This window comes from Bombus affinis, chromosome 15, assembly GCF_024516045.1.
Source record: "Bombus affinis isolate iyBomAffi1 chromosome 15, iyBomAffi1.2, whole genome shotgun sequence".
Classification (NCBI taxonomy): domain Eukaryota; kingdom Metazoa; phylum Arthropoda; class Insecta; order Hymenoptera; family Apidae; genus Bombus; species Bombus affinis.
In genome coordinates, this window is record NC_066358.1 from 3120341 (window position 1) to 3147252 (window position 26912).

Genomic DNA, 26912 nt, shown 5'->3' on the forward strand with positions numbered 1-26912 from the left:
AGACTTCGGCTATTTATGAAAATTGTTCATGAAAGTCCATATTTTTATGAACACAAGCAAATAAATACAACTTAGACAGAGATTTCTTCATTCGGCGAATGTTACAATAAATATTCAAATATTTCATATATATATATGTTGGTGTATTAATGTATTATATGCATTCTATACGTTTTCATATGTTTACATTTTTTTAGAAATACATAATTATCCGCAGTGTAATGATAAGTCACATTTTATATTCGTCAATCTGATATTACCAAAATTTTCTCCTTATTTAATTTAGAAATTACAAATTATATATTTTTTACTGACCTCTTGAACATTGTAAAAATATTGATTGCTATAAGATTAGCTACGCCCTTGGTGTTTTACGAAAATTTGTGGGTTTACCAACTATTTTTAAAAGGCTTATATTTTTGGACCTAGCAGGTTGTTCCCTGTTTTATCTATGTCACGTTAAAATACTCCCTTTTAGCCAAGTGAGTTATCATGCGTTTCTCTTGTATTTTCTATTTATAATATAATTAGTAGTGTTTTTCAGCTCTTAAGCGTGGGACGATTATCATATATTATGAAGATAACGTAGTACGACATAAAGAGAAAATAGAGAAAATAAAGAGAAGAAAGATGTAAAATCTCTCATTTAAATTTAGGATGAACGAGAAAAATAAGAAAATATGTATACGCGCGTAATATAGGTAACATAATTTTTGACTCACTTGGAAAATAGTAAAATATAGATTTAAAAATCTAAAACAGAATTTAGAATGATATGGTGTAAAAATTAAAATTTTTCGCGGTTTAATGACACCAACAAAATCTTAATTGGAGAAATTTGAGTTCCTAAAACGATGAATTGATAACGGGAGCTCGCAGAGTTCGAATTTGAAAAGTTACAAAGCGGAATATTGGAACTGTAATAAAGTTCGAAACAACGCTTCGGAATTGAGAAATTTGTCAAAGTATCGATGGTAAAGTATTTTATTGCAACTCTCCCATTTATAATTCTGTATTCCACGACTAATCTAAAGTTCCACGAAGTTCTATTATTAGTATTAATTTTCGTAAATGTGGAACCGATATAGTAATCTGTATTACATCACCAACTCTGTGAGCGCTTCTTTTGCGTAACGTGCATATATTTACGCGAATCGAATGCAATTCTGGATGACACAACAATGAAATATTGAAACGCAACCGCTCATCCACTCAACAACAAATTATTATCTCATGAACTAGATTAAGTTGTTGCGTTAACAGTTCTGAAACCAAATTGGAAATGAAGTAGGAAAAATATATCTATAATCTAAAAATATATATATCTAACTAACGATATATTATTCGATCAATTAATATTAATATTACTAATATTATAATTCTATTTAAAGAGGAGGAATTATGTTATCTAGTTATCGTCTGAATGTTTACTTTACTTTATTTTTACAGGAAAGTGTTTTCATAGTCATTCTTCATTCATTCGTCTCTTCGTAATTCGTGTTTTTGCCAAAAATTCGAAAAATATTATCCTTTGAAATACAATTGCGGCCAACACATATTTCGGATATTCTTCATATTTCAAGAACTTGAATATTGACACGATTGTACTAGATTCAAGAAATTTTGGCAACAAAAGTTTCGAACCTTCAAACGCCAAAAATTCAAGAAAATAGACAAATTTATAAGGAATTGTCGCTGACTCATCAAAATTATTGTGTACTTGCTGTGATCGCCTATCTATGTAAATAAAAAATTATTATTAAATGCGTAAATTAATTTAAAATCAAACTTAAGCAGAAGATCAAGAAATATTAAATTTATCATAAAAGCACTCATCGCGCTCGTTATTCAACTAACGAATTATAATTTAAAAATTTCTTCAAAACATGGCAAAAAGAGAAAATATTTGAATTTGATTTTTTCACATTCGATGTTGCATATAATTAAACAATAAATGTGTTTGTTTTAAAATTGGCCTTAATTTTAGTTTGAAAAAAGCAATTGCTTTCCAAAGAACAAGGAACATTCGATCTTGGAAACAAAAATGAATAATCCTAAACACACCAAACTAGTTTATACATTTAATATCATTTAATCATAGAAATTATTGCCCATCAAACAACCTGTCAATTAAACCTAAACGTTCTAATGCCCGAAAAATCTTCGTAGTATGACTAAGTCAGGCATGAAAAATTGTTTAAGAATCCTATTTTGCAGCCGTAAAACTTGAGGAAAAGTTCGGTACTCGTTCGGAAATGGAAAAATTCCAAATATCCTTCAAAAATCCTCGAAGAAAATGCATCGCAAAGAATTATGTAACAATGCTAACGATTCGCGTTTCTCATGGTAACATGTCTATCCGCGAAAGCAAAGTGACCCGGTTTAGTCGGTCTGTACTTTTACTTTTCATCAATCTCCGCGGAATAACGTGGATCAAGGCTCGGAACGTTCGCAAACGTTTCACCGTTGAAAAGGTCGGACGGATAGAAGCAGTGGCGGGCGACGAATAAATTTAGCGAGGCGAAACGGGAGCAAGAAAGCGGCCGATAGAATGTGACGAACAAAGAGGCAGCCCTCGTGGAAATTGGAAACATGCCAGTGGCGCTATCACACGGAGGGTGGCACAACTTTCCAATGGGTGAGGGTGGCCAAGTAAAGGGTGACATCTAGTCTAGCGGGGAAATATTGACCGTAAAAATGGCGTCAAGCCGGGGCAAGATATGCGAAAGGAATTCCTATCGAATAAACGACGACGCGTGTCGCTCGAAATTTCATTGTTTTTCCTTCGATTCGAGAATAAGAGATTCTTTCCACAGGGGTATGAATTGCTGGTTATTCGAATGTTCGATTCGTCGAATTTTTAAACGGCAATGGGAGATTGAATTCGTTAGGGGAATACAATTAGCACGTGACTGATGGACGATTCCTGGATTCCGGAATTTAAGGGAAATTGGTAATTATTGGTAATTATTGGTGACACGTAAACAGATAGGTATTGATGTGTTAGTATGTTTACGTTGGACATGCTAGAATAGAAATAACAGTGGAGAATTCTCTCTAAAGGATTGGTACGCTATGCAAGAACGTTCGAATTCTACTTCCTTGTGACAAACGTCTGTGAAGAGTTCCTTCGGAGGAATAGAAGCGTGCGTGCTGGAACGTTAGGATAATTTAAGGATATTAGATTCTTCGGATTTTTTTCAAGAATCTTCGTTGTACCATGCAAGAACGTCTCGTTGAAGAATTTCGTTGTTCTTCGTAAAGAATTTCTTCCTTTCGCGAAGAATTTCTTTAAACAAATAGCGATGTTGGTAATTGTTAGAGCGTTGGATTGTTAAATGTTGGCACATTACATTGCTAAATTTGTTGTGCCGTGCGAGAACATTCCGAATTTCGTTGCGTTTCGTAAACGTTTAGAAGGAATTTCTTTGAGGAAATAAAAGTGGTGATTGTTAGAATGTTAAGTTGTTAAATGTTACAATATTAAATCGTGAAAATCTTTGATCTAAAGATTTAAAGACCGAAATATTACATTGTGATATTGATCGTTAATGAATATGGTATGATATGATAAATATGATATAAATAACTAGAGAACTTATTATTCAAAGTTCTCTTCGTCAATCACCTGCGATTTTCACGACGATAGTGAGCAAAGCGATTCTCATTTCTTCCCTCCCATAGAAAGTCAAACAAAAAATAAGCTTACAGAAGCGTTAACTTTCGTCCGCTTAAAACTTAAACTATTTTAATATGAAATATTTATTTTACACCTAGTTTCTCGTAAAGGAAACATTTCCACACCTTTCACATTCCTCATGTGTGACCCACCAAGGTTTCTCATTTAGAAGTGACCTACATATTTCATAGTATTCCTTTCTATTTAATAATTTCTTTCGGTAATGAAGCCGAAAAGCCATAGAACGACGAGCTACTTGATTGAATAGCCGATCGAGCAAGCAACTTTTCAAAGAAACTTTGTTTGGACTTACAAGGAAAATGGCCAGGAGGTTTCGAGCTTCTGTGACGGACGCTTTTCGTGTTTCGCGGCATGTCGGTTCTCAATTCCATGGCAACTGTATAAAAGGGAAAGAAAAGTTCAGAATTAATTCGTCACGTTCCACGCAAACATACAGATTTTTTCAACTTAGCGATTCTACCGTAGAAAAGTATTCTGTATTTTTCGTTTTATAACTCATTTCGTCATTCGTTTAAATCTTCACATTTATTTATAAAGGTATGAATTGGTGGTCCTTCGTACGTTAAATTCGTCGAACTTTTAAAGAGCAATGAGAAACTTAATTTATTAAGGGAATATAATTAGCGCACGAATCAACGATTTCTAGATTAATTACAGTACGAAGGAATATCTTTATGTCGTGTTCATGGGGTTAAAATTTCATTTTTATTACGTTTGTTACATAATAAATCGATTAGTTCAGATCGATAAATATAACATATCCTAAAACGAACATCTTGTGGTAAAATAAAATTCTTTTTAATTTTTATTGTAACAAGACTGTATATTAAAGCTAATATAATTTAGCACAACTATATGTTTTGGAATTTTTTATCAAAATAAGAAAATTTGTAACGCAAATTGATGTGATTTTGCCATAGTATAAATTCGTTGATTTCAATCTTGTAGAATCTTTGTGTTTTTACCATTTTAGTATGATCCACTTTATATTAACAAAGATAAATGATCTGAAAGTACACCGTTCCTACGTGTTGTGCTTTGAAAGAGAAACTGAAGCTTTCTGAACAAATAATAAGTAATCAATAATATATAAATAGAAATACTTATGAAATGGCTCATGATTTTTAAATAACTAAAGCAATATTACAATGAGAAACGGTATTCATTATAAGAGACAACGTGTTTGTTATTTAAAAAATGGAAAGAAAATCACTAAGATCAACAGTAAATATGTCAGAGATAGACTGTAGACTGTAGATGTTAATATAAATTCATATCATTATAAATGTAAGTAAAGGAATGGTATCTAAACAGAAATTTATTTCATTCGTTAAATATAATGAATACTTTGAATATTTTATATATTTTACTCTATCCATCTGTCATATCAATCTACTGATAGAAAATATATGAATAACAAAAACATGTTTTCTTTTAAAAAAGTATATAAAAGATAAAATGAAAAACACAGAATCTTGTTCTAGACCTAATAGAATTTTTCCTAAATTTGTCCCCAGGTTGGAAGAACCACAAATATGATTTACAGTGACGAGGATCAATTAACAATTTTCTGTGTTTTTATGCAATTTCAATAATAACAACGTCGTCGACTAATGAAAATTTTTTGTTAGAAAATCAAAACCTTCTGATTCTTCGAGTATAAAAATTGCCATAGCAAAGACGTTGCGGCGCGAATGGAGGAAGCAAATGAAAAACTTCATTTTGGGAAACAAAAGGAAGGTTTAATATCTTTTCTTTAATTTATCTTTGTGTTTTGGTTTATCGCGTGTCTCTTTCCACGCGGACTAAACCGCTTAATCGAAATTCTCTTGTAAATAAAGCGAAAGATTGGATAGATCTTGCGATATCGTGCGTTGAGGTATTACAACTTTTTTCTTTCAGAAACAGTATCGTGAGATTTAAAACGATACTATGAGAACTATTCATATTATCGCATTCTTTTATAATATTTTATAATTTGTTTAATATGTAGATATTTACTATTTTTAAATATTTACTGCCTTACTTGGGTACTGAATATTTTTTTTTAATATTAAATGCTTTTAAATATTTATTGTCCTTTTACTATTAGTACGAAAAGCATATAAATAATAATCAAGGAACAAAGCAAAATTGTAGCAAGATAACCATAAAGTGTAGTACGAAGAAGTTTCTTTAAAAATTAATATTTTTCACATTTATGTAGAAAGAATAAATTTATAATTAAACGTAGAAAGTATTATAATCATTATTTATTAATTGTAGTGGTATTTTACTGTATCCTTCTTGCTCGTAAATAAATATTAATTTGCTATTCAACGGTACAGCGATACAACATAATATTTGAAAAACGTTAGCATTTATGGTGTGGTATAAGATTACACATCTCGAAAAACTTTTTTAATAAACATTGTTACGTTTATACATTAGAACGTGATTGTATATCTCTCCAAAATTGATTAAAATATATGGTTCTAACAAAGTATAGCTTACCACCTTGGCAAAAATAAATCGCATCATCAATAATATTGCATGTAACGCAATAAATACTTCCACTAGTGTAGCAGAATTTGTTACGTAATCATACGGTTCAACGTATATCATATTACACACAACATAAGCGTTTAAGGCTGCAATTTAAACGAAACTGCAGTAGCAAAAAGCTTAAGAAAACACGCGAGAAAAGCTCGATCCTTATAGAAGCTACAATTTCTGGAAAAACACGTGTCACTCGATCGTGGCGCGAGTTATCGATTCGTTTGGCGCACATGCTGTTTCATTGTGACCGTTCCAGAACGAATCTGGAAGAAACCCCAAAGGCGACTCTTTTCAAACTGAAAATCAATAAAATCGAAGTGCTCCGCGTCCGGGATAAATTTGCCAATCAAAGCGATGACAACAAAACATAAACCTCCTCATCTTCTTTGAAGAGAAGGAAACAAATTTCGCGACCTACTTCGCATAAAACACAAAAGAAAATGAAGAAAAACAAAGTGTCGACGTGTGTCCGCGCGTTCGTCATTTCTCAACAGTTTCTTGCCAGAAAATCGTAATGTTCAACGAACCATTTGCCGCAGAAAGTCTTGGATGAGGAGGATTTCCATAGAAATTCGTCACAGGCTAGAAATTTCTCAAGAGCATCTCTCCAAGGAGATGTCAAGGGACTATACGGTTCGACGAACGAAGCATGAACCGCAGACACCGTAGATTCTGGAGGAGAGATTCGTGCGTACGAGGACATGCATCATAAGGAACGCGAACGCGAGAAAGAGAGGCGCAGACGCTTAAATAATTCATTAGACGAGCAGAGATTTGCATTGTGACGAGCATGTACGCTACCGGATCGGTGGACGAAGGAGCAAACGAATTAAGCGCTTGAGCTCGGTCTAGGGCCTGGGTTGAGAAAGAATATCGTATGGAGAATGAAACATACATATAGAAGACACACACTATCGTTCAAAAGTATCCGGACACTTGCTCATTTTTCACATGATGTATTTTACAGTAATTATAAAAAGTATTGGCGGATAATCTTACACTGCAGTAAAGAAGCAATCTTTTACTAGATTCTACATGCGTCGTTTTCACAGAATCAAATTTCTGCGAAGGTAGTACTAAATGTATCGTTATCGAGGCAAGACTCGACCTCATTTTAGGCTAAAAGAATGTTCAAACGGCGAATGAAACACGTAGACGACATAATTATGCTGCTACTTAGAAGTATCCGGATACTTGGTTATCTTTAACAAGATGGATTTTGCAGTAGTTGCTGAGAATTTGCAGAATTCGTTTAAATATCCGCAGTCTATATGTAATAGTAATATGTGTGTAGTTTAATCTTTTTTACAATTGGAAAATTCAAATCTTTTCTATAATTTGGTAAATTTATATCATAATTAATACCTGTATCGTTTGTATAACATACTCTCGTTAGTTCCTGCATTATTTCGCGATCTTTACGAAGAGATTAAAAATGTATTTAGGTTATAAATAAAAAGGGATCTACACAAACATACCGAAATAATTCATACAATCTGTTTAATTTCCCTTAAAATCTATTTGAATTTTGATCAAATTTTCATGAAAAATACGTGGTAAGAGATGTGAAGAGTACAAATCGCCATTTGCCATTGTTTGAAACTTTAATGAACTTGCGAAACTTGTGTAGTTCATGTAACACACTTTAATTATCTAAAATGTATCCATTTACAGATTGAATAGAATCACCCTATATGTAGAAGAAAGTTTGAGAGGATTCATAAGGCCGACGATGCGCGCCACTGTTTTAAGCTTATCAGAAGCTGAAAATTATAACAGGATGTCGCGAAACATTTGTCTTCGTGTAAAACGCTATTCGACCCAGAAAAACGAACTCGCCAAACCAGTTTTTCCCTTTTTTTTTTTTTTTTTAAGTAGCTTCTCGTTAGAAAAAGTAATTTGTGAACGTTCCTTTCGCACAAATATTGCTGGACAAGAAGCTCCGTCGTTGATACTCCTGTTGTTCGTCTGCTATGATAAATTGAATATTTATTTCAACATTTTAGCTACTCATCAAAATTTCTAAATATGATACCAATAGTTTGCCTACAAATTTTATGATACTTTGAATTTTTAATATATTTTTTCCATAATTCCACGACCTTTTTCACAAGTTATGTAATAATTATTTTAACATGTGTTGATTTCTTATACAAACTTCTAAATATAATTCTAATCTGCTACGTATTATTCACTTACCCTTTTAAGTATTGACAGAGTAGAAGAATTGCTATAACGCGAGAACAAATAATCTATTCTAAGTGAAAAAGCGTGCCATTCGAACTCCTTTCTTTGTGGAAAATTCTCACATGCTGATACTATTATCTTCTTGCAAGACTATAAGCTATAGTGCAAGAATCCCTTATTAATATTCCAAAATATGTACTTCTTTCACAATTCTTAAATCAATTTTTTCGATGTTTTAAATGGCGTATAAATTTGTACTGTTTCTAAACAAGTATTTTAAAATTCAATAAACTTCAATAAAATTCATGTTTTAATAGCAGACAAGAGTGTTTATCAGGATATGAAAAAATCAATGAAAATATTTCTCGTATTTTACGCAATAAAAGTACAATAGAAAAAGAGATTAAAAATGATATATCATCCTTGACTAAATATAAAACTCGGAATAAAATATCATAGGCGATTAAAAAACATGTAATAAACGTACGTTATACTATTGAATTGAACAGAAAGCTTTTGCATTTTTTTATAGGGATTTTACTAAAATCCTACCAATGTCCTACTAAATAATTCGTTAGTATTTTCTTGATTTCTCATGCTCATCTAGTATTCTATTATGTAGATGTATATTTAATAATTACTAGTGTGCAAGTATGTAAGTATACCCATGTTCCAAAAACCATCTCAGTATCTCTTCAAAATGTTAACGGATTTTAAATATTTTTATCAGAACTAATTATAATTTCCTTATCAATTCATAAACAATGAACTGTTTGACTAACAAAACTGTTCTCTAATGTTTGACACTTACAGTACCAAATTTTCTATTGCAAGGTTAACGTTTAAAATTACATTTTATCGTATCAGAATATTCTACGACAATTCAAATAAAAGATGAAACCATTCTCAGTCTTTCTATATATAATTTTGTAGTCAAATTTGTATTCTATGAAAAATAAGCAAGTTAGTCCCCACACTTTTGAGTGGCAGTATACGATCCATCTTGTCTGGACATTGTCCGTTTTGTCCATGTGTTTCAGCGACGTGAACCGTTTCGGGCTGGCTTAGTATCGACCATGGGCCCGAATGGGGGCTGTATCTTGCCAGTGGAATGTTTTCAGCCCCGTTTCCGAAGCGCGACGTCGACTCACCCCCTGTCGTGAAAATAGAGTTCGCCGGACGAATCTGGAGTGTATTTGAAATTGGGGCTTGATACGAAGCTCGTTGATTTATTTGTCAACCGAATCCAGCTCTAAGGGGGGGTGGTTTCTGCGCTGGATTTTTCTACCCTATGAAAAACATCACGATTCAAGAATTCTGTTCGCTGTACTGGTTGAAGCAACTGTGATAGATGCTTCGGTGGTCTGTCGATTTTTTGTTTACACGCGGAAGAAACTTGAGATTGGTTGGTTTATCTGTAGTTTTGTACGAATGATGTAAAAATGATAGGAATCTGGAAGCGAGTGAAAAATATTTGGAACAAAATAATAAAGTTGCGAATGTCGAGTGATTGATGTACAGAAATGGAGCGAGAATTTTAAGAGTTTGACGGAAGTAAGTTTGGAATGAGTACTGCAAAAGCGTCCTGATTCAACACGTGAAACTATCGTAAAACAAATTCCTTACCAGTTATTATTTATCTTTTACATTTATACAGATACTTTCGCTTTGAATGATTACTTTTATATTAATTATTATCATTTATTTTCTCCTTGCATGTACCACGATATAATATTTACCTTTATACTATCACATATCGTATATTTCATCAGAAGGCAGGATATTTATATCCCATTTTATCCAAGCCCAACATTAATCCTCAAATCGATAAACAATTTTTCCCAATAACGCAATCGCACTGTAAAAAAAAAAAGACAGAAGAAACACACAGTAATACCGAAGAAATACATCAAAATAAATATCCCAACAGAAATTGTCTTCCATGCCCAAGATAATTCGCAGCATCCGCCATAACATCCCCTCGAACCCTTCCACTTCCATTAAACCAGAGACAATACACATCATACAATCGCTATCCAATAAATTCCCGGAGCCAGGAGTGCATCCCAGATGCCCGAAGAAATAATTCAGAGTGCACATCGAGACCGGACACACAGTGTGCAAGTCCAGGAGAGTAGAAGAGCTTCTTCATTGTTTGGCTCGGAGGGCGCTTGACCTTCTGCAACCTGTATCGAGCACCTGCTTCTGTGCTTCCTTTCCGTTGCTCTTGGTACATGAAAAAGCGGGGTCTCGATGTGACTATAGTAGATAAAAAAAAAAGAAAAAGAGACAGAAAAGAAATAAAAAAACCCTACTTTATAATATAGAGCCAGCCTCTCTTCTCGGATATTAGATATTGTCCTTTGTCGTCATAACCGGAACGTCGCCGGTGCACCGATTCATCTCGATCGTGCACCAGTCTCGTTCACAGAGACATATTAGTGTAACGTACACACACATACACATAGGTGTAGGATAAGTGTACACACCTACACAGGGTGGCAACTATCCCCCACCGTTCTCTGCAACCCGGTTGCCACCTCGTACGAGGTCGAGCGCCCTTTCGAAATTTGCCGATGGCCAAAGGAGGCCTCGAGGACTGCTTGGCTGACCTCGAATCCGAGATTCTTATCTTTGAACCGAAAGCTCCGGGAAAGACGCCGTTTATCGAACGACAGTACTACTCACGGCCGTCCATGGCCGGTTTTCAATAGAGTGGCGGACTGAACACGTCGGCAGCCGCCGCCACCGCCCCCGTTTGTATCTCCCGTGGCCCAGAAACCGATTCACAATGAAAATTTTGAAATATAAATATGCCGAGACCGCCTTTGGCCTCGAGCACAATCGACCTCCACTCGACGCGGCACCGTGCTACGTCGCGACGATCTCTATCGTACGATGATCGCGATGGACATCCGGATCTGACAATCGCATCGGTCTTCACAATCCACGAAACCTGAGAAAGGATGCTTTGACGAAGAGTTTAGTGAATTTTTGAACTGTGCTTAATTTAGAGTTAAATGTAATAATAATAACACTACAAGATTTTTATTAATGCAGGATACAAGTAGATACCATTTATCAGTATTACTGCAGAATCTATCTTGTAGGAAGAAATAAATTACTAGTTGAATCGAGAAAAGTCCAATGAGTAGCAAGAAATTCATCTCGGAAGATATAAATGGAAAAATGTTAACAGACGAAGAATGGAAAGATATTAATACACAAGAAAAATGTTAAGAAACATATGTGTCGAAATAGCAGTGTGACAAATTTTAATTTGAAAATTTATAGAACGAACAGAAGATCCGAAAGATTAAAGAGAACCGAGAAATTTCAGTTCCACGACATTAGTCTCATCCGTTCCACACCATTTGTTCCAGTTAATTTTTCAGTCACTCGTTTAGTCGATGAACAAGACGATACGAAATATTTATCAGAAAATGAATATCGTATCGGCCATCTGGTTCAGGAACGTCCACGTTTCTCGTAGATTACCACGATATCCGGACGATTGAGTTATCGCGATAGTTCCGAGGAATTCAGTGAAATGGCTTGGCCGATTAAATACACACGGTTGGCGTCAAAATATCGCAAACAGTCTGTTTGATTCTATCGTAGAACGAGATGTGAAACGTAACGCGCCTTTCTATGCGTACACGATGCACCGAACCCATTGATTCTGTGTCTTTTTCATGTTAGAATCGTACGATGTGTGACTTAGTATTATTGACAAAACTCTAGTATAAATGTGACATATATGTAATGAATGGACAAACTTTGAAAAAATATTTTTCAACGAAGATTCGATAGAAACCATTTAACGAATATTGATTTTTTAAGGCTCATAAATTCTCGGTGATTTCGAAATTTAGTTGAAATTATTTAGCGAAGATTTAACTTTTATACACTTATGAATTTTTCGAAATCTTTAATCTTTGATATTTATTATAATTTTAGAAAAATTTGGATTTCTTTGCTTTTCTGTTATTTACAAAATGCAGAACAAATTGTTACTAATTTTGTTATTGATTCGATTTGGATAATTACAAAAGGAAAAAAATTGAATACTGGCGATTTTAATTTTCAAAGGATAGCACAAGAAATATCAGTGTATAAATATTAGTTTCTCTAGATTTGTAATATTAGACGTTGTCGTAAATGTGTAATACTTTTTAACATAATAAGAAAAATTGCAAAATGCGTTGTTAAATTATTTCTAATGTTGGAAATATTTTAGTATTTTAAAAATTCTATTGAAAAGAGTCTTAATCTAGACCTGCGTCACATTCTTTACGCGTAGGTTACAAAGTCCAGTTTCCGCTCACTTAGAAGCTAATGAAATGAGTTGTTCAGTGATACGAAATACGCCGATCTCTGACACTCGATAAAAATCTAACGAATCGTCTCGATTCACGCATCCACTTTGTGAATGAAACTTTGTTGTAATATACGATTTCACTGGAATCTTCACAAAGTATTTTGTTTAAAAATTATTTATCATTTGCAGAAAAAGAAATAATCTAAATATCTCCAGAATCTAGAAACAACGTATCTTCATTTCCACGTAAGAACTAAACTTAAAATTTTAAAATATTGTTATGTATTAAAGTCTTACTTAATGGAACGCATATTAGATTCATGTTAAGTTTGGGTTATATCTGTGTCAGATGTACGCTGGTCTAGGTCCATGCGAGGTCTAGGTCAAGACCGAGGTAGAACTGTAATAGGTCTAGATCATAATGCTCGTTAAGTTCAAATTAGATCCAAGGTGGTCTAATTTCAATACATGTTGAGTCTCGATGAAGTCTACATTCAATTTCTCCATATCTTTCGTACCCTTCAAATTTGATCAAACATCGTTTATAGCAATGTTGAAAATGTAGAATTAATTAAACTACAGGAACTATAAATTAGCCACATTTTGGACTTGCATCAGTATCTTAATTAAATCGTATTAGAGTTAGTTAAACCTACGTTAAGTTAGAATTCAGAACTAAACCTAACCAAAGGCCCCAAATCTACTTAATAAAGTTTCGTCCGGAGTAAATTCAAGTAAAAATAAAAATATGCTTAAACTTGGGCTTAGATTAAGGAATTACATAACTCAAGAATCAAAACTTTATCTTTTAACAAATAGAAAAAGCAGAAAAAATCGTAATCTAGAATTGCTAAAATAAATTCTCTACAATAAATCAACTTACTAAAAACGTTATCTCTGAGATAGATTAAAACAAAATAGTGGAACCCAATTTTCACATTTGACTTTAAATTACATAACTGCAGAAATCCAGAATCGAAAAATTTTCCGTTTTTAAATAAAACTACTCGTGAAATAAGGTTTCAGAAAAATATTTCGAATCATCAATTAACACCGCGATATCCTTTCGCATTTCCACTATGAAGCTGTTGCCATAAAAATTACGCTAAAAAATCATGAATAAATGCTTCTCCGAAACTGACTGGTTTTCACAGAAACGCGGTATGTGTTATACCGTAGCTCCTCTCTGTTTGTGCAATGGAGCTTCGCCTGTCTACACAGGTTACAGTGAGTATGGTGGCGCAGTATGGTTCAATGGGCAATAAGTTCATTCGATGCTTCACCCCACGTCGAGTAACTACGTGTGCTCAACCCCATGCACGTGTGTATAGGTAATGATGATCTGATTAACCTGCCCGCTCCTTTTATTGCAAATAAACCGATGGAAAACAAAACGAGCAATCGAATCGACGGATTTAAGTGGAGTGGCTAATCATCGAGCGAGCTTTCATCGTGACAGCTGAAAGAATGGCCTACTACAATGGAGCTTAGCGTCCACTATATATATTGTCTCTATGGTTTAGAATATCGATTTTTTCCTTTGGTAATTGTACGAGGAATTATATGAAGCGAAAAATGCAATAAACCAAGACCAAAAGTTTAAAAAGAAATATACATGTAAAAATGTATATTGGTAAAAAAAAATTTTAAGATTGCTAGAAGAATGATACGTCTAAAAAATTATCAATTTTGGCATATTAGGAGGATCAACTCTAAGAGTGAACTATTTTTTGGGATGAGAGTTTTATAATTTTATCAAAAGTAAATGTGTGCATATTGTGAAAATTTACAAAATTTTTCTTGGAAACAGATATTTTAAAAAATTATCAAAAGAAATTCTATTTTATAAAAATTGTGTTCCTCGTTTCTTGAAAAGAATTCTTCAATAAAATATCACACATTTATGTGGAATACTAAAATATATCTTTTTACGTTAAATATATTTAATATTAGGAAATGGCGCGCGTATCATTATCCCGGAGAGATTTAATCTTTAAGCGTTTCTTAATTATAAATCTCTTTCAGAGGAATCTGAATTTTCAATCTAGTGAAAAATGTTAGAAGCTCCAATGCTTTCAACTATAAAAACCTTCAACAAACGAATATACAACTGTTAAACAAGGTTGCATTAAATTAATTTGTATAGCATTACGATTTAATAAATAAAGTACCAAGTACGTAACCTATATGTATAGTAAAGATATCTGTGTAGTTAAAGGTTAAAAATATTCACTGGGATACGTACATGTTATGGGTTATAAATGTGGGAACATTTTAGCCGATCTGTTTTAACATTACATGAACGTTATTAGAATATACGAATTAACGAGGAACTACCGGTCAAAAGCAGTCTTCTTATGAAATCAATGTATACACATGAAATTTAAATTGGATAATTAAAACCTTATGAATGGTGTATTAAAATTAAATACGTGGTTCGTTGAAGTTAGACCGGTTATAATATTCCTGCTAAAATTAATTGCGATAATCTCTCTATTAATTTGCAAAAACATTTGCAAACTTCATTTATAATTTGGGAATCAAACAAATAAAAATAAATCAACTCCTTAGAATAACGAACCTGCCCTCTTATATTTGACTCTTACAAATGCCAATCTTTTCATTACATATTAAACTAAAAGTAAATCCTTTATCATGTCGTAATATTCTACGATATTTTAAATAAACAAAAAATAGTCCAGAATCTTGCGCTATTATAATCCTATAACTGAATTTCATTCTATTAAAAATAAGCAAATTCCTTCATATTTTCGAGCGTTAGTGTATGTGTCCTACAAGGGTCGAAATGGTTAACGTGCATGTGAAAATTCACTGGAAGCATTCGGACGATACTCGTCGGAGTAATAAAAAAAAAATAAAGCACGCTTCAAAGCATTTCTCCGTGGATAAAACTGAGAGAGAGAGAGAGAGGAAGGCGGAAGTTGTTCTTATACATCCCCTTGACTATATCCCCATGACTCGGAAAAAATACGCGTACGAACGAGATCCAGCCACAAACGCGATTACTCGACCAGTTTCATCCACCGGCCGCGCTGGTGTCGAACAATTTCCTTAACTCACGTACAATACCACTTGGATGACTGTACAAAGGGGCGAGTCGCCCGAAGGTAGAATAAAAGTGCATCTTGCGCCGCTAACGAGAGCCGTGGTGAAACAAGGAGAGAAAATTCCAGCTAAAACCGAGACACACGCCGCGTCGCACCGTCTCGTCTCGTTTCGTTTCTATTCACCCTGATCTTGTTCTCAAGCAACAATTTCCCCGCGATTCTTTCGTCGTTAATCGTCGATGGTTCCAGTACGCTTTAACACGCCTGTTTCCTCTCTCACGGAGCACTGGGAATATTTTTGAAAATTATTTTCAGCGTGCTGGTAACTCAGAGACCTAGGCAGTTTGCGGGATAGCGGAACGCAGTGGGAATTGCGTAGTTGAAGAGGTTTTCCGGTGTTTGAGGAAGTTTGAGAGGTATGTAGATGTTTTTGTTGAGTAATTGTGCACTAGCTTTGGTTCAGCATTTTGGTGTATTTTTTGTGGTTCTACATCGAGTTGAACTTATCATTATGTATTTTGCTCCATTCGACGTTTTTCAGCTTTTACATAGCCACGTGGGAAAAGTATGATGAATCCCACTTTGTAAATCTTCTGACTTCGATGTTACTTCGATGCCACTAAAATATTTTAATATGAAAAATGGCTGAAGAAAGGAGCCGTTTGATAGATTTCAAGATATTTTATGGATATTTAACTTTCTACATAACGACTAGTTTTGGGATTAAACATATGATTTTGTCATAATTTTAAATACTTGAATAATTGAATATTTAAAGGCTTGTATTTTGAATCTATGAAAAACGGGAAATGTGACTTATTTTTCGTTCTTGATGTATCGTTGCCCTTCGATAATTTGGATTTAAATACAAAAAAATGTAATATATCTTAAAATAAAAAGAAAGAATTTTATTTACTTTTATTCTTAAAAGAAAGAAAATCCTCTATTTTAGACCTGCGTAGTTCTTTGAATCGTTTTAAACTCAATTATGTTTCTTCATTAGTAACAAAGTTAAGTTCGAATAAAATATAAAGATATAAAATACGTGAAAATCTCTTTGCTTGTTGAAAAAGACTAAGATTGTGACATAAGAATTTATAAACCACAGCAGGGTTAAAATTATGCAGTTTCAAAGATGGAAGTGAGTATTATTGAAAACAACAGATTTAAAAAATTGATACACCAAAATTGAATATATGTTACAATTTAATAATTATGTATGTAATTCGAGCTTTAATATCATTAAGTATTTTCTTATCTTTATATTTATCTTATTCTATGAAAACCAAGATTACCAGTGAAAAAATTATTGGAACGTAGGTCTTTCCTTACTCGATAGAAAATATTTTTCTCCAAGTTAATTCTAACCGCTACAGAATGAAAAAAGCTCATTACCCTAACTGTGAAATCTCGTAAAATTACCCCTCTCTATTACAGGAAGCCATTTTCTTCCTTCACCAAAGTGAAACAAAGGATAGAAAATGAACACTCTTAAGAAAAGAGATACAATGACCAAATGGTGGAACGAGACAGTGAATGTATAAAAACAGAATCACGAATAAGGTTTATAAACCAGCTAGTCTAATGATTCCAAATGTACATAAAGATTCATCTGGATTTTTCTTTTCAACACATTAATAGTCATACATTTGATGTAAAACGCGATCGTTTCTCACTGTCCTTAATTAAGTAGTAAGATCGCTTTGAATTTTATTCTGGCGTAGTACCACTCTTGAACCGCTCGCTGTTTTTACTACGGCAGTTTCTTTCGTCGTCTCCACAAGATCCATCTATTTCACGCTAATTGCTACATCACTGCCGCGTTATAGCTCGTTAGCACAGTTACAAGCGTCTGCTCAAATGACAGAGTTTAGTAACTACCTTGAAAGTAGGCTATATTAGTTTCGTTAAGACGCGTGTGTAGACATCATAATCAATTACTAGAAGTTTTAAACCTTTAGTACTAAGTTTAAGGTATACAAACATTCAAATGTCAAAGCATGAAAATTTGAAATGCTCATCATGTAACACGAATCTTTAGAAAATCAGATATATGTATTGTGTGATGTTTAAAAATTATGTTTTATAATAAATCTTATCAAGCTTGAAATATACTGCTAGACTTTAACCACTGTAAAGCTATACCAGTTTTCATCTTTCACCACCAAGTTTAATATATATATACTAGTATGTAGATTCCAAAGAATTTGAATTGCTGATCGTACGATGGTACAAATCTCTAGGAAATCAAATTTCTACTATGTGATAACTCGAAATTATGCTTCACCTATAGCAGAGTAATAGAAAATATCAAAGTTGGAATATATTACTGAATTTGCACCAATTTATCCAATTAGTACTTGAAAACCCAACATTTCGGCAAACTGTGTACTTTTGCACAAAGTTCTCAAAACTTTTGAGAATTATATAGTACCTATACACCGCTTATCTGACAGAGAATTTATTTGAAACAGAAAGTATGTCCAGCACTAGTAGTAAATGTACTAATGTAACTAATACGATCTTATCGAAATATATCTGCATATGCAGACAGTCTATAACTCAGTTCGAAGTTGTAGAGCCGACCATGACTCATCTTAAAGTATTAGGAGAACATGTGAGCAATTCCCCAAGGCCGAGATAAAACCCACGAGCCGCACGGTAGCCGTTAAAACCTTTATAGCGAATCGAAGACTGTGGTACCAGCCACGACCTAGCCCAAAACAGTAGAAACTTGTTCAATTGCATACCAAGATTGGTGGTACCAACAATACTATATCCAAGAGTCGCGTCATAGAATTATAAGATTGTAGTATCAATCATCTTGGAGTAATAAGAACATCAAGACTATGGTATCAACGTCAATGATACAATCGATAGTCATAAAAATTCATGCAATGGAACCCTAAAATTATAATACCAATCACGAAAATAAATTTTAGAAAGTTACTCTGTTTGACGTGAAATTCTAAACTTTATAACATACAATGTTTTCATTGATTTTTGTTGATTTTTTATTGAAATTTATTGGAACTGTTGTATTAGTGGAATAGCATTTCTGTGAATACGAAATTAAATCAATTTATTAAATTATTTATTTCAATTAATATATGTCAATCTATGACAGGTCGCAGGATAAAATATATCTATAAAATTCGCGTAGCAATCAACGTATTAAAGGGTTAAAACTCCATCAAATCGTCCTCCATAAATTACGCGCGAAATTTAATTTTCACGTTTCACTGACAAGATAGAATCCTATGAAAGAAAATGCTTTTTACTCATATCTCTTATAACTTTTGAGAATCTTCAGAAAAAGAAAGTCGGTATGACGATCGAAGCGGGATTGATCCATATCAGATGAGACTGCAGATTTTTATTTGATGCGCGTGACGAACGCACGGGACATACGAGGAACGAGCTTTGTTCAGCAGCTTGGTGTGGAAGAAGATAAAGGGTGGCGGAGGCGCACACAGAGACACGGGACTGCAAGGTAGACTCGAGAGTCGAGAGTCGAGAGCTTTTGTACGCGGCTCAAAAAGACCATCGCGCCTACCCGTGCTCCACCGGTCGAGCACACCGCGAAGAATTTAAAGACGAAAGGCGCGAAAGATGCTCTGCGCGGGACGGCGACACGGCTTTTCATGCCTATAATTTCCATTGTCGCCACATCACTGTCAACAATGTTCCTCTCCTGTTCAATGCTCGACATACATATTTCGTTTACCTTTCGCAATCTTTTTTTTTTTACTCTGTGTTCATCTCACAAAACATCCGGATATGCTAAGAGAGAGATACCGGGAAATGGATTTTATTAATATGGAAATTTTCAGCTGGAATTTAGATGTCACGTATGAGCGTGTTTGGAATATTGGAACGAAGGATGTGGGATAAATAAGAATTGAATATAAATTAGGATATTTTATATATATTTTAATCTTAATGTGATTAAAAAAAAATGTTGAAGACCGTTGAAAGTCATTTACAGTAAAAGTTTCAATCTGATGATCGAAACCAAGAAATGAAGAATATAAATGCCATTAACCGATCCTTTTCATACTATAGCACAGCATTGGAAAAAAATTGCTAATGGTATAAATGATTTCTTGTCCCAATTTTATATTAAATATCTTCTTAAAATACTTATTCCAAATACTTATTGTTTATTTATTTATTATCGTTTATTTATTGTTTATTTATTTATTTATTATTGTTTATTTATTTACTAAATAAAGGTAAAATTAAAATATCAAAATTCGAGGATTGTAGGATTAACATATCAGGTAAATATTAAATGACTTCTTACAGTTTTTAGAAAGTAATCAATCTTTCGTCTATGTACAAGTGAGAATAATATAAGTTATGAATCGATTTACGTATCGACTTAAATTATTTGATAAATATTTGTATTATCTAAGAATCTAAGAAACTTCTCAATTTGTATATGACAATTGGAATAATTAAACGTCGAGGTACTCAATAAAAAATGAAAGGTCTGGAAGATGATCTCGCGAAGCGTTCGAAGTTCGCGACTCCAAACAGGAATAAAAGCGAGAAGGTTGTTTTTCTTTTTCTGTTCGTGAGGGTGCGCCGACACTCGCATTACGAGCCACTTAAACGACGCTTAACGAGAGGCCTCTATTGTCGCTAGGCCTTTGTTAGGCGGCGCTTTAGTTGCTTCGAATTGGTGCAATCGTAGGAATGTTTTCAGAGATAATTCGACAAAGTTTTTACCCATTGTTCCCTATTTTTTCGTTTTTTCTTCTCCGCTGGCATCGAGGAACATCGTGTTTTTAAATTCATCCACAGGTGTAATTTTTAAAACTTTAAATATTTCCAAAGAAATACAAAAAGCCTTCTTTTCTCTATTGTTTACTGATAACAAAAATACATTTTAACTAATCTTCGTGTGAAAAACATAATGTACTAGAATTAGACCCAATTTTATTCGGAATAACAAATTTATAGATTTATCGTTCATCTAGGTAATATTTCAAACTATGAGATAGAACATGAAAGATTAGTTCTCGGATTAAAGAAAGAAAATTAGTTCTCAAATTAACGAACAATAAATCTTATTTAAACATTTAAAAAATTAAAAAATAATATCTCTATCTTGTTACCTCAATAGAGATCGAAGTATGTAGAATTTCTATGCTGAATTGTCCAGCAAAAAAGAAAATTAAATTTAAAATTGTACCACTGCAAATGAATGACCTTTTCAAAAATTGAATAGGAGGAAGAATTAATTAAAACCTCGACGCAACGAAAAATGGAGTCTCAAGAAAAAAAAAAAAATAATCAAAGAAATTTATACTTATCAAAAAGAAACAGGAAATTGAAAACCATGTACCAGTTTTGAACAATACCTTTCGACAAAAATTTGACTTAAATTTGTTCCGCTTTAACAATTCGAATGAACGAATATGCAATTTTCTCTTTCAAGATGCCTTATTATATTCGCACAATGAAACAGCCAACGCTTTTAAGTTAGTTCAATCTGTGAACGCAAGCAGAAGATTAGAAGTAACCTAACGACTTCGATAAATTATTGAAAAGTAGCGAGAGTTAGCGGACGATCGGTCGATGTACGTCACTTTGTTATGCCGTTTTATACAGCTTGACTGCACGATGTTCGTAACAACTCGCACGATGGTCAGGAAACGTTTGCCATATCGGCGGGAAATTTTCTCGCTTCTGAAAAGGACGACTAATAATTGTTCCACCGATGGAATTCTCCATTTAAAGGACTTGCCTCATTTCGCTCGTTTAAAGCAAACGTTTCACGACTTTATGAAAATCGGATATGCCATTTTTGTTGCCAACGATTTCCTATTTGTATATATTTTGGTATTTTAATTATCAATAAAATATATAATGTATTATATGTACATGTAGTCGCAGCGATATTAAAAGATTTAATGAAATTAAACGAAAGAACATATTTTATTTAAAGCACAATTTTTTAAGTATAGAACCGATAAATTCTTCACTCTGTATGGTATCATATTTCCACAAGGCAATGATTCAAAGTTCAAAGGCAACGTTTGTTATGGACACGATATTGCGACAATAGTGGGAAACCGTTATCGATCCCATAACAAATCCTCTGCCAATCATAACGTTGCTCGCATTGTTTAAATAACATGAATGCGTATGCTCCTAAAAACACAATCCATCTCAATTAACCTAACATATTACCTCTTCACGGATTATCAGCCAATTGCTTGCATTATTATTTAATATCTGAACCAGTGAATGATAGAAGCACTTCTGCAAATCGAAACTTGATATCCCATACGAACAGATTGAAATACCAAAATCATGTTTATGTGTCGTTTCACTCTTATGTTATTCTTTTTTTTTTATCGTAGACTGAACATTAAACTTGCAAATTTTCTACATTTACCGATTCGTATCAGCTATCGGTCATGTTTCATTAAGTTTGAATATCAATGTGCCCCATAATATATTAGGTCATCCCATAAGTTCGTGCCGTTTTTCGAGCGGCTATATATGTTAAGATTGTTTAGATACCTTTCAGTTTCATGAAAAGATGTAATCCCCCTCTCGTTGTACAACTTCTTCCCATTTTTCATTATTCCGTCTCGATAAAAGTTCTCTTGTTTTTCTTTAAGATATAAAATGTATACACAAAGGTCGGCACGAACTTATGGGATGACCTAATGGTTTAAGCTGGCGCACATCTCTTACACAGGGAAGTTTTCCCAATCTTTGAATACTAACAACTAAGAAACAAAACCTCGAACGCAATTTTTTATTCTTGATTTTAAATCCCTTAAATTTCCAACCACTTTTATCGAAACATCCTGTATATTTGCTAGTATAGCGATCCACTGGATGCTTTCGACATTCTCAAATCTCGATCCACCCGTGGAAATTGTCTAAGGGAAGAAGTTGCGAAAATCAAGCAGCTGCAAGACCGAAGATTATTCATTTTGAAAAAGTTTTTCAATTTATCCCGACCCGGTTCGAAAAACGGCCGGCAATTTTGTTTTAAGCGGTAATTACGACGGTGTCGAGGGGAACGTGTATACACGGCTAGGTCTCGTTCCAACGAAGGATATCGTTTCCATCGAGGGAACTTTCGGTTCAGGAAGTTCTGACCGGAGTAAGCAAGCGGAATCGGTGCCGCGTTTAATCACCGGGATTTCATTAGTTGCGCGAAGGAGCGCTCGTGATTCGATTCTATTCGAGACGAACGGGCGCCGCGCCGTGGCCGCGAGCAATCGATATGGACGCGCGATTCCTGTGAGATCGACTAGTCGGCCGCGTGTATTGATTACGTTAAATGGCAATTTAGCCGCTTCGCTCCGTGTCTTGCTCTTGCTCGGTTATCACATAACCACGAGCTAGTTCTGCGGAAAAACGTTGGGATAAAAATTAGATCGATTCAGCAGGAGCGGTGTGTCGCTTTGGAACAGCGGATTGTCATTCGAATATTCCAGCAGTCCTACCTCAATTTTCTAATGTGTTTCATCGGCAGAAGCAAAGTTCAGAAGGTTTTACATTTTTCTGATGAATGGTACGTTCTAAATGTCGAAGAATTATTATAGATCGTGAATACGGATTTGTGGAATATAAAGAGTAAAATAATTCTCTTCTATTTTTACCATCTGGTTAAAAGGATTTAATATCTTCGTGATGAATAAAGCGTTAAAAATGTTGGAGAGTCATGAGAGATCGTGACTTATCATATATCCAATAGATCGTGGAATTTTGAGATTAGAGCAGTTCCTGTTCCTTTTACGTGTATTTTAAACGATTTTCTTTTCTAATGAATAATATAATAAGAATGTTGAAAATTGTAAATTGTGGGATTCATAAAATTTCAAGATGAAAACGATTCTCTTTTTTTATGTCTGCATCTCAGTGTAAAACATTTGTTATTCTTATTTAAGAGAGGAATTTTGATATGACGTTTAATTTCGTAATTTTTTAAACTACAATTAACCCAAATAAGTCCGCTAATTGCTTTAAAACTATTACAAGTATCTGTTTTTAACTAATTTTAATGATTATGTAAATCTAAATGGATATAAATTAAGAAGAACATATGAAAGTGTGAAAATAATCGTTTTACCCTTGTATGTAGGTCAACGTATCATCTAGTATAATAAAATGGAATTCAACACATAATTGTGTGTATTTAATTTCGCAGAATTTTAGTCTATTATAATATTTAATTTAAATACCTTTTAAAGTATTTGAATGAGTGAACCTTCTGAATACCTTAAGACCTTATACCTTAATAGAAATTATACTGAACCCTCTGAATGCTTAAACCGCCAAAATTATAATTATACCGTTTGTTTAGTTTTTCACTTATAATGTAACAACAAAATCACAAATGAAAGAGTCTGCGATGATTTGATCATTAAATTTCGTACAGTGCGAGAGAATATTTCGACATGATAAAATTGAAGTTTAAAAGTTAATTGTTTATAACAGAACAATTAAACTATTTTGTTATTCGAGAAGCTCTTTCCTTTTTTCGGATTACTTAAGTTTTAGATCATAGCTCGACTAAAAATGTTTATTGTAAACTGAGTAAAAAGAGAAAGAAGAAAAGTTTTTCTGAAAATTAGGAACCACTGAATGCTACTTTTAAATAGAATATCTGGGACCAACATAGAATAATAAATTACAGCAGTAGAACGACGAGTAAAAAGAATAACAACTCAAAAACATATATCACTTCCAAGTCACTTAACTTTATAAACAGTTAAATCGATCGAATTATGATTTAAATCCATATTGATTCCGCAAGAACGTAATAATAAATATTGAACGTCGCTTTAAATCGTCGAATTACCATTAATGTGCGTGTTCTTTACCAACTTCAACAATCATACTCCGAAAACTGTACACTGGTACGAATAATAAACAAGCAATTACCAATATCCAAACTCGTAGGAAGCAAAACGAAACTACATATGCGCTGGTACAAACTGCCCAATGAAACCAAATAAAAGATCCAATAACACCCTTCGACAAAATGTTACACGGCGAAATTGTAATATTAAATCAACCTCGCCCACCCTCTCACGGCCCGCGAAACAATTTAACCTGAAAACCGGGGCTAAAACGTTCCCACTAAAATCGACCTCTGCGATTCTCCCCGGCGATTCATCCGTCACAAAGCGGACACGTCCAAAAATACTCGATCCCCCGCGGGCTCGTGTCGAGCTGCGATCGCAAGCGCAAGTAGCTTGCTGGCTGGATGAGTTGGCTAGCCTCGAAAGAGGGGTGACATGATCCATGTGAGAACGAAAGAGTTTCTCCTCGTTGTCGTCGTCGTCGTCGTCGTCGAGACGCTTTGTCTTAGGCGTTTTGTGTATCGCCACAAAGGGGTTAATCATCGTCAGGCCGCGGTAGAGAGTGTAAAAGAGGGAGAGAGGGGGAAAAAAGAGGGGGAGAGAAAGAGGGAGAGAGAGAGTCTCGCGCTCATCCTCGAGAAGAAGTGCAAGATGCCATCGCTTGGCCCCGAGCAAGTCGTGAATCGCGAATCCTCCCTTCTTCCCTGTCTTTCTCTTACTCTCGTTGTGTTTCCCTCTTTTCGCGCGGAATAAAAAGGAACGTTCACCTATACACGTTTCCGCATAAACGAAGGCTCAACGGGCGCTTTAGAGTGCACGAAACTGCAAAACGAACGAGCCTATTGTTTCGCTCTGTGCTCGACTGTTTGACGCCTCTTTCGTATCCCTTCCTCTCAGCTCATCTCTCCCCCTCTCCCTCTGTTCTCGTCTTTTTTCCATCGTTTTTACCTTTTTTCCTTCGTCGTTTTTTGTTCCTTTGCTTTTTTGTTTTTGCAGATACCCCACCGGTGCTCGACGCTTTGTGAGAGCGATTTCACCGAATCACGTCCGCGTGACAGAGCATACCACGGGAACAATGGACTTTCAGGCTTATTTGAGAAGTTATTGGCCGATTTTTTTCGGGGAAAACACAGTCGAAACCACCCGAGCCAATCGAGGAACGGGCGCGAACGTAGCCTGTGTCGCGTCGAGTCCGGATTTTTTAATGCTCCGCCATTCAAGGCGGCTTTTGTGGCCTGCTCCAAGCGTTGGATGTCTGGCGTCGTGGTTTCAACGCCGTCTGTTGGTGAAATAACTTTTTTCACGGAAAATAAAGACGTTTCTCGAGTTTGTCCCGGGACATTGAAATCATCGCCTTCGTGTTTATTATTCTTGTGAAGTATTTCGCGTACGGATAAAAAACTGATTTACCAAGTTTCTTTCGGTTATTTCGCTTTTGAATATCTTTGAAATTAGAGGAATTTTTTCGTAAACCTACAGAATCTTTAATACGCTCAAATGTCTCAATTCTTTTATTAGAGAGATAGTTTTATGCATAAACTAAATATTATAATTAAATATAACAGAAAAAACATAAGTTTTATTGGCAACTACAAGTTAAATTAAAAATTAAATTGTTTCAATATTTCAGAGAAAGATCCTTCCATTATTTAAAGAAACAAGGCATAAAATCATTTTCATTAAGCAACCCAAAGATATTTCCTTCTTACCGTGAAAAGTGAAACACGAGTAGCTTCATGACGAAATATGCTGAATTTATTTGAACTATCCTTTAAAAAGAAATAGATGTAACAAACGCAAGAAATTATGAAGTAAAACAGCTCGATGAGATGCAATCAATTCTGACAAGAGCCGTCGAACGCTTCTCCTTTTTTCCAGAAGAACCGTGATCGTAATAAGCAGGAAAAGAGCGTTTGACAAGCCAGAAATAACATAGAAAAGAAAGATAGATGTTCATTTAGAAGTGCCGCTAACGAAACGTTATCAGTGTCGTTGTCAGAATATCGACAAGTTGGGCTTTATGTACCGATATAAAGGATATAAGATAAAACGTAACATTAGAACAGGGAAACTGTCGAGGAAATGTCTCAAGATAAAAAGAAATCGCTACGAGTAAGAATACAAGCTTAAAATCACACCATGATTTTTGTACTCAATACGATCGATATATACTTTCTGTACGATTCTCTATTTATGAATTCTCATTAATCTGTCTTAGTAATCAGTAATTTCAATAATCTAAAGTCATAGATGATTTC

General features: G+C 34.2%; 1 protein-coding gene across 11 annotated transcripts in view; it reads right to left on the reverse strand.

Moving 5' to 3' along the window:
- LOC126924936 (potassium/sodium hyperpolarization-activated cyclic nucleotide-gated channel 3) overlaps positions 1-26912 on the reverse strand; it is a 219488-nt gene that overhangs the window by 168692 nt on the left and 23884 nt on the right. For 10 of the 11 annotated variants that reach the window (XM_050739972.1, XM_050739971.1, XM_050739970.1 and 7 more), the window contains one exon: positions 3993-4076. The exons of the other annotated variant lie outside the window; for it this stretch is intronic. In XM_050739972.1, coding sequence (XP_050595929.1) covers positions 3993-4076 — 84 coding nt within the window. The remainder of the gene's footprint in view (positions 1-3992; positions 4077-26912) is intronic. 11 annotated transcript variants of the gene reach the window in all.